The sequence below is a fragment of the Antechinus flavipes genome, chromosome 5 (genome assembly GCF_016432865.1).
Source record: "Antechinus flavipes isolate AdamAnt ecotype Samford, QLD, Australia chromosome 5, AdamAnt_v2, whole genome shotgun sequence".
NCBI lineage: Eukaryota > Metazoa > Chordata > Mammalia > Dasyuromorphia > Dasyuridae > Antechinus > Antechinus flavipes.
This window is the reverse complement of record NC_067402.1, coordinates 132533825-132543049: the sequence shown is the minus strand read 5'-3', so window position 1 is coordinate 132543049 and position 9225 is coordinate 132533825. Positions and strand designations below refer to the sequence as shown.

The 9225-nt window shown below is 33.5% G+C and overlaps 1 protein-coding gene across 4 annotated transcripts in view; it reads left to right on the top strand.

Moving 5' to 3' along the window:
• Positions 1-9225, top strand: part of FOXP2 (forkhead box P2) — a 711055-nt gene that overhangs the window by 667185 nt on the left and 34645 nt on the right. For all 4 annotated transcript variants that reach the window (XM_052001611.1, XM_052001612.1, XM_052001613.1 and 1 more), the window contains 6 exons: positions 198-399; positions 1520-1596; positions 1736-1837; positions 4240-4361; positions 5859-5928; positions 6751-6914. In XM_052001611.1, the coding sequence (XP_051857571.1) occupies positions 198-399; positions 1520-1596; positions 1736-1837; positions 4240-4361; positions 5859-5928; positions 6751-6914 (737 nt within the window). The remainder of the gene's footprint in view (positions 1-197; positions 400-1519; positions 1597-1735; positions 1838-4239; positions 4362-5858; positions 5929-6750; positions 6915-9225) is intronic.

Genomic DNA, 9225 nt, shown 5'->3' with positions numbered 1-9225 from the left:
ACCTCTAACAGCATCCTCTAATTAGAGTTCTTATGATACAATTTCATCCTGTAATTAGTTGAGATTGGCTGCTTCCTTTTGCAGCTTATTAGTGGCAACACAGCTGTAGAAGTGAATCCACTCTCATTTGTCAAACCTTTTTAAGTCTTTTTCTCTTATCTCTCCCTTTTTCCTGCCCTCCTCTTGGGCCTCTGCAGCTAAATCTGGTGTCTAGTGTCACCATGTCGAAGAACATGTTGGAGACATCCCCACAGAGCTTACCTCAAACCCCTACCACACCAACGGCCCCAGTCACCCCGATTACCCAGGGACCCTCAGTAATCACCCCAGCCAGTGTGCCCAATGTGGGAGCCATACGAAGGCGACATTCAGACAAATACAACATTCCCATGTCATCAGGTAGGATCTGTGTGCTCTGTAGAGCTCTTTTATTTTGGGAGAAGAAAACGACTGCACAAACAATTTTACATCAACCAGAAATTAGCTTACATGGAACTCACTCCATCATTGAGAAGAAATAATTGTTTTATCCCTGCAAAAAGTGTGGATAAAGAAGATTCCTGAACATATTCTGATGAATTGTTCTAAAATGCTTTCAAGAAAAGTGGGCATTCCCCATTAAAAAACATTACTTTTATCCGAGGTGCATGTTGGTAGGATAACACTGCCCTATTCACTTTAATTAAATGAAATCCTTCTATCTCTTTGGAGAAGAAATGTCAGATAAGACCAAAGTATCATTAGTGTGGCTATGCCAGAGGACCCATCTAATGAGACTCTTGTGAAGCATCATTGCTTTCAGTGGGGCAGCCCCTGTTTTAAAGGTACCACTCCATCTACCAAAACCAAAATTTCATCATATCTTTTCATTTGTGTGTTCTGCATTGTATGCACTATCAGATATTCAAATTTTCCATGAGATAAAACTTAAACTTTCTCTCCACCCTGTTTTTCCTCCCTCCTGGCCTTTGGATAATCACAGTCAATTGCAGCCACTTAGTCCAGTCCCCCCTCCATCACTCCCCCCCCTTTTTTTTTAACAAAAATTAAATTATTTATGATACTCAGGTTTGTGAGGTTGATTTGTTTGCTTGTTTTTTTTTTCCTTGATTTTTGTTTTATGGTGACCTGCCTTGAGTGTCAAGGAATTATGAGGCATATATTTTAAAAGGTTCCATAAGAAAACCCTTCAAAAATGACCACAAGGTAGAAGTCCAATCAGGCTTCTGTTGAAAGTGACCATTTTTAGGAAAACCTAGCTTTTTAAAAAATCTATAGACTGGCTGGTCACACCACTCTTGAAGTACTGTGAACAACTAGGGGACGCTTCATTTGCACTTCACGTCAGAAATGGCCTTTTCCATATAATTCAATTCTGCTGTCATGCTGTGTGCTTTCGCTAGTCAATGCTTTTCCATGGGTTCACTTCACCAACATGTGGGGGGAAAATATATTAAAATTCAATTATAAATCATATGAATTGCCAGCAGAATTAACACCCAGTTTTTATTTTTTGTAGAAATTGCCCCCAACTATGAGTTTTATAAAAATGCAGATGTCAGACCTCCATTTACTTATGCAACTCTCATAAGGCAGGTAAGTAGAAAGAAAATTAACTTGTCCTGATTAAATTAAAATTCATTAATGCTAAAAGTAAGGCTTGGTTGAGAAAGTGTCATCTAGTCTAGTTAGTAAACCATTATTTTATGTCACTATGTATCTTGTCTCATTTCAGGCTATCATGGAATCATCTGACAGGCAGTTAACACTTAATGAAATTTACAGCTGGTTTACACGGACATTTGCTTACTTCAGGCGTAATGCAGCAACTTGGAAGGTAACTTCTTTTCTAGCAGGTCTAAGATGCCTAGCACAGTTCCTTCCAGATAGCACAAGGAACATTTATTTACATGACATAAGCAGATTAGTATCTGCTTCCCCTCTTTTTAACCTGCCTCTTGAATGGAATGAATTCCCTCTCTCAAAATGACAAGTGAAAGAATAATTTTGCCTCTGATATAGTTTTCTAATTTGGTGCAATTAATAGCTGAGGCTTGGCAGAGAAATGAGGGCCTGACACACTAATTACAGTGTGAGCACTCAATCATCAACACCTTTGTTAGTCGCACTATATTACTTTTTCTCTTGCATATTATTGGCTAATTAGTTTGAAAAATGTCTGTTTGGCTTGTGCAACAAATGGAGGCTGTAGGTTTTGTCTTGGTCTGTGCCTTTTTGTACACATCATACCTCATCATACAGACTGAAGCTGCCACAGGAGTGAGGGCCATGGCTACTCAGCTGGAACTAAAAGAAAGTAAAGTGAATATTATCCTGTCAGAACATAAATGCAGTTTATTTACTTAGACAAAAGGGTTCATCTATATCCCTGTCCAAACAACTTCATTGTCTGGATCCTACAAGGAGCTAAAAAAATGTTAGTTCTGTGCATCTATTTTTGGAAAAGAGCAACGTCTGGAAAGATAAGGGCACTCAGCACAGACTAAGTGAACTGTTTTATTTTCATTTCAAAAAGCAGTCAGAAACATCAATTAGCCACAAGCCATTTGGTACAAAAGGGGAAAATGTTTGTAGCTGAGAAGAATAGAGGCAGCAAAGCACTCATCAGCATACTAAGAATTTTAGACTGTGAGATATGCTAAAGTGAATTAATTTGGATTTAAAATGCAAATTAATCTGGCAAGCGATTACAGATATATGGGTGTGAGGCGCAGAATGCTTTTAATTTACAAAATGTTTAGCTGTTATTAGTTGCTACAGTATGTGGTACTGTAAATGAATGTAACTGTTTTATTTATGCACAGTTACTTGATATGTATTTTATATGATAGAAATGTCAGAGATAATCTGTAGAAAATATGTTTTAGACCCTTTCAGTAAGTAATATTTATGTTTAAGATTTACATTTTCTTTTGTTACTCATTAGAGAATGTATTGAATGCTCTGTCATTTGATTTACGGAAAGAAATTTTAAAAGAAATGAAAGGTGATTTAATATCTTAGCTTGGTCTCATCTCCACAGCTCGGGGATCCAGCAAAACTCATTCTGAACAGCTTATTAGTTCTAACTATATCGCATGCATAATAAAACTGCTCATTTGCTCATTAATATTAAAATTATCATATTCAGAGCCATGGGCATTAAGATCAATCAAATCCTTGGATTTCAGGTCAGATGCTAGATCTGCTTATGCTTTTTTTTTTTTTTTAAAGAATTCTTCTCTTAAAGCAAGCCAGAAGCTTGTCTTTGTGCAAATAGGAAGAAATCTTCATCAAAATTACTTTGTTTTATATTCACAAAATAAGAATTAGGTCATTACTGACTACTTGATAGCTATATGCCAGTGTACCTTGACAGGAAGAAATATTTGCTTAGATTTATAATTTGATTTATGGGAAATACTCAAAGTAAATTATGTTTTCTACTGTATATTTATTATAGTTTAAATTTTAAGAATGACTTAATTTGATTTAAAAATGTTAATTTTGAGTAATTACTCTAATACAAAGCTGCCAACAACATCTGTTTGCATAATCATTATGGGAAGAAAATGTACTCATGGGTTCTACCAAAGACTTTCAATTGAGTTTAACATTTACAAAAACTTTATTGGGAATTTTTTCTAAAAATCCAAGTGTGCTTTATTGTACAGGCAGAACATTACACTGTAACTTGCATATGTCATCTAATAATACAGAATAAACAAACTCTGTCATTTCATTATTATAGGGATGAAAAGAATGCCTTTGAGCTTATTTGCATAAAGCTTTGTGCAAAATTAACAGTTGTCACTGTAGCCCTTTTTAGCATTTTAATACCTCAAGCAGGACTGGTTCCTTTGGACATTTCTACCATCCCTGAGTGCTTGATCAGGGACACAACAGAGCTGACCTAATTGTTCTGGCATTTTCAAAGATACTGTAATTTGTACAGATATTGCAATTTAGACCAGTTCATTGAAAGGAAGGTTTTGACACAGCTATTATTAAAATAGCTTGGAAGGTTCTGTTATCACAAAGTTCAAACTGCAGATTCCAGTAATTTGTAAGTTTGAGCTTTACAATATTATACCATATTTTGAATTGAACACTTAAATAAATTAAATTTTTTCACTATGATTTAAAAGAAAATCAACAAACTAATAATATGCATGGACTTCCTTCTTAAATCTCACCACCTTCTCCCACCTCCATCCTAACCCCTTTTGTCTGCTTTAGAATGCAGTACGTCATAATCTTAGCCTACACAAGTGTTTTGTTCGAGTAGAAAACGTGAAAGGAGCAGTATGGACAGTGGATGAAGTAGAGTACCAGAAGAGAAGGTCACAAAAGATAACAGGGTATGTTGTAATAGTTTTGTTCCAATGAGTTATTGAGTAATCCTGTAACCCTAGAATGGGCTGAATTTTCATTACACATGCCAGACAAAGTGACTCTTATATAGAGGAAAAAGCTAATAGCTCTTCTGATGTATCCTCAACAATAAAACTGCTTTTATTCCATTTCTAGGCATAAAGGACATTTTATTAACATTATCTCCCCCCCCCTTTAATTACAAAACATTCATAACACTAAACTGGTCATTTCCATCCCTTCAATTATTTTTCTTCATTATTGCTACAATTTTTCTTATATCGAAATTTAAAAACCAAATTTAAACAAATCCCTTTCAGTTCTACAGTGAATGAATTCTGATTTATGTGCTCCCAATTCACCAGCATTTTGTGCCATCCTGGTTTTATATCTATATTAACTGGGAAGCTAGAGTTATGCATTCTAAAAGTGATAAAAAGGAGCTGCCATGCTATACATATGCATTCTCCATCTTAAAATCACTTCTTTCCTTAAGTATGCGCAAGAATACTTCATGAAAATAAAAATATTTTATCATTTCCCTTCCATATTATTACATTAATATAATATGCTATGATTGAGATTACAGAATTTATTTAGTCTTCTAAGCCATATGGTGTTTCCAAGATAAAATTTATTGTTTGAATCCTGCTTCTCCTTCATTTTATTATTGGTCTACACAAAGTTAGTAAGAGTGATAAGGATAAGACAGAAGGAGAATATGACTGATTGATGGCCTTTCAGATCATCTTTTTTCTGGAACACAGATACCACCTATCATACTAGTTAAGAATAGAAAAAATTTAATGAAACATTTTTCACTTAAGAAATTAACTCCATGTATTAGTTAATTTGTCCTCACAATCTTTATTGACTATTAAGTAGGGATAGTTATGTTTTCCTTATGATGTAAGGCATCTGTATTTAAAAGTATGCTAATTTTAGTATTCTGGAAATAGTTAATTCATTATGTTGTCATTTAATTAACTATGGTAATTTATTATGTTAATTCTTGGTGATCTAGAAATTAACCATTAATTATTCCCTGATTGCATCAAATTGGTAATTGTGTTATGCATTTATTTTTTAAATTTTTATATAAATGCAGATCTGTTATTGTTCTTGGAAATGAACCACCCCCCCTCCCTACATGTTTGAAAATAGTTACAGAGAATCTTCAAATTTAATAGCCTTACCTTTGTCAATTCAGTGTCATCTAACCTGTTACTTAAATTCTTGTGCCATGTTGCTTTATCAAAGGTGGAAGTAGATAATTATAAATGAATTTGAACTGTGTAAGTTCAAACTGTTTCTCTGATATAGACCAATCTATTCCTGATTAGTAGAGTAAGACTTCAAAACTCATTTTGTATTTTCACCTGAGGATTCTGACCTTCAAGTATAAAAATCTTGTGTGATAGCTTAGGGGAAAATCAGAGATGCCTATTTTCAAGTTTTACTAAAAAGGAATAATTTCTTTTCAGAAGTCCAACATTAGTGAAAAACATACCTACCAGTTTAGGCTATGGAGCAGCTCTTAATGCAAGTTTGCAGGTAATGTTTTCTGTTTTTAAAAGATATCTTTTTTTCTAAATGGTTACTATTGAAAGGATCTTTAGTTGTACTTTTTTTTAAAAACATATCTATAGCTTGGAGAATAACTAGTTATTTTTGGTTTTTTATAAGAAATATGGTTGTTCTCATTAGTTGGGTTTGTCATCCAAGTAAGTTGTATCACCTAGTAGTGCAAGGAACACTAGTTCTAATTCATGCTACTTTTGATGTGAAGAAGCAAGAAGGACACCCTGTGGCAAAATCTGGAATACTCGTTTTTTCTGCAAATGTTAGATTGATAGAAGCTTTTGCAAATGCATGTGGATCTGCATTAATATTTATCCAAGCCGTCATAAATGATTTCACATCATGGTGTTGGGGAACATGGTGCTTGTGGCAAAAACTTTAAAGTTTAATTATAATATATAATTTTTATGCAGAAGAGGCAAATGTCAGGACTTCTTTATTTTGAGTTAAGTTCTGGTCATTTTTTTGAAAAGTAGAGCAACTGTTTATGCTACTTTAGAGTATTTCACCAAGTGAAAGGGCACAACTTGTCATTCTGTTGAAGGGTAAAGTGTTATTAATCAAGTTTATAGTATAACATATTATTTATATTTTTTAATATACTAATATACTTAGCGCCTGCTTAGTGAGACATCAAATGTTTCCAAAATATGTATCGATTGTTTTCAAAATATATGCATTGTTATTTGAGCCATTTTTAAAAAGATGTACCTATGTATATGTGTATATATGATTTCAAAAGCAACTTCAAAAAGTTTCATACACATTATATCTCTTTTTTTTTTACCCCCATAGGCTGCCCTAGCAGAGAGTAGTTTACCTTTGCTTAGTAACCCAGGACTGATAAATAACGCATCCAGTGGTTTACTGCAGGCAGTCCATGAAGACCTCAATGGTTCATTGGATCACATTGACAGTAATGGAAATAGCACTCCCGGTTGCTCTCCCCAGCCTCACATGTAAGTTTGGTTAACAGAGTTCTCTGGGGAAGAACCCAGACTAATTTCTTACTGTTCAGAGGAGTGTTAAGTAAGTAAAGTTGTAATTACACCATGCTTAGTATGATAAATGTGTTGAAATTAACTATTAGATTCTCATATGCCTTATAATTAATGTATACAGCCTTCCTGAATTCTAAACCTCTGAATTCTTCTATTGACCTCTGTAAAAGGCTTTTGTCTAGATGTGTCTAGATCTTATGGGTCATTATTACAGTTTGGTTTTGTGTAGTGCAATAAGAGCATTCATGTTGGAATATGTCGCAATTTTTACTACATTTACAAGTCTCTAAACCATTTATGAACTGTAGTTGAGATAGTATCCATTTTTATAAACCGTAAAATGCAAAGTTTAACTGTTAGCCACAGTTTACATAGAAGCTAGTAAAGTGTAACTTTTTGCCTGTCTTATAAATCAGTATAATTACATATTCAAGTTTAATTACTGGTGCGTCTGTATTGGCAAGGTTTATATGTTATATTTTATGCAAGACTACGATTCCTATTAATATTTAGCAGCTAACTATATCATTAATTACTCTAAAATCTTTCCCCTACCATCTTTTTAATGGAGCTGAGTGAAAATATTAAAAATTGATGTATTGTGGATTTCAGAAATGTGTCTAAAGCTTTAAGAATGTCCAGACTTAGCCAGTCATGTCAAATATATCAATTTCTTGTTTACTGTGTAGCAAAAACACCCAACTTGGTAATTTATATTTTAAAACTAGAATTTAATTGGTAAAGTGGTCATGTGGAGTTAAGTTCCTTTTAGAATAATTTGTACTTTGTTTATAGCTTCTTAGAGTTAATAACCATACCCTTATACTTTCACATTCATCCTTATATCCTTTCCAATTCCTCAATTCAATAAATATATGTATAAAAAGTAAAAGGTCTAAAAGTGGTTTTTAAATGAGTCCACTAGCATTGGACCTTTAAAGAGACATTCTTTTTTGTTGACTTTCTTGCATTTCATTCTCTATGACCCATTATGTCTTTAAGATCATGTATCTAATTGCTTTATAGCACTTTTACTCGATCACCTTTGCAAAAGATGGGCTGTGAACATTAATGTGTTTTATCAGGTTCCAAACCATTACTTTTTTAAAATGGAAAAATTTGTCTTTTGGAAGTGTCTTTAGATGTATTAAATAATACAAAAGAAGTAATAAAACTTGAAGTAGAAAGAACATGAATATATGCTCTTGAGAGTAGCAGTACTCTAAAACAAGTATAGTGAGCAATCAGACAAAAGTTTTTATATCCTGTGCTTTATCCTATCAGCCATGCAGTGGGTAGCTTGAGGCCTTTTACTTTTAGCAGATCTCCTGAGTATGCTAATGCTCTCTCCCTGTAAAAAATGCCAAGACAATAAAACTTTAAAGAGCAAACAAGAGTTAGATCCCGTGTTGTTTTTTAAGTAATTCTATAGAAAGGAGTGACATCCATAATAAAGGCTATTGGTGTAACTCTCTAAATAGAGGTGCTTATATAATAGGCAGTATTTCCAATACACTATCTATAGAGCACTTAGAGATTAATTTTTGAAATAACTGCATTTAATGTTGACTAGTACTAAGAAAACTAATTTGCACAGTTATAGTTTTAAAAACCAATGATTGAAATCATTTATTAAACTTATATGGTGACTAAAATGCAAACTGTGCTGAATTATGTCATTTTTAGATTTCAATATAATTTCTATTAAGATATTACTGATTAAAATTTTTCATTTGACCATTAATTTGATTATTTTTATTGTGACTATTACAGGAAAGAAATAAGTTCTTGTAAAATCATGTTTTTAAAGGAACACATGAATATATTTAATGCTGGTGGCATCAGCTCTTAATTTAGTGAATCTCATCGTATATAGTCAGTATACATGAAGGGACAGGTTTTGCATAGAGGACAAAGAGCTGGCTTTCAAGTCACAAAGACCTGGATTCGAGGCAAGTTCTGACATGTATTCAGTTATGTGACCCTAGGCAAGCTCAGAAATATTTCTATAGTTACAGATAGATAACTGTTCTGTAACTCAGTGTGCCAGTTCTATGAGAATAAACGTTACAGAGCAGTTGTCTATCTGCACTAGTAGAAGTATCTGTCACTAAGAGTTTTCCACCATGATTCTCACAGGTTGAGACATCTTTTCCCATCTCATATCTAGCCCCCATGTAGACTATAGTGTTGAAACATTTTCTACTCATTTAAACTAGGACATATGAAATATACTATGTTTCTAGTCTCCCTCAACTTCTATTATTTC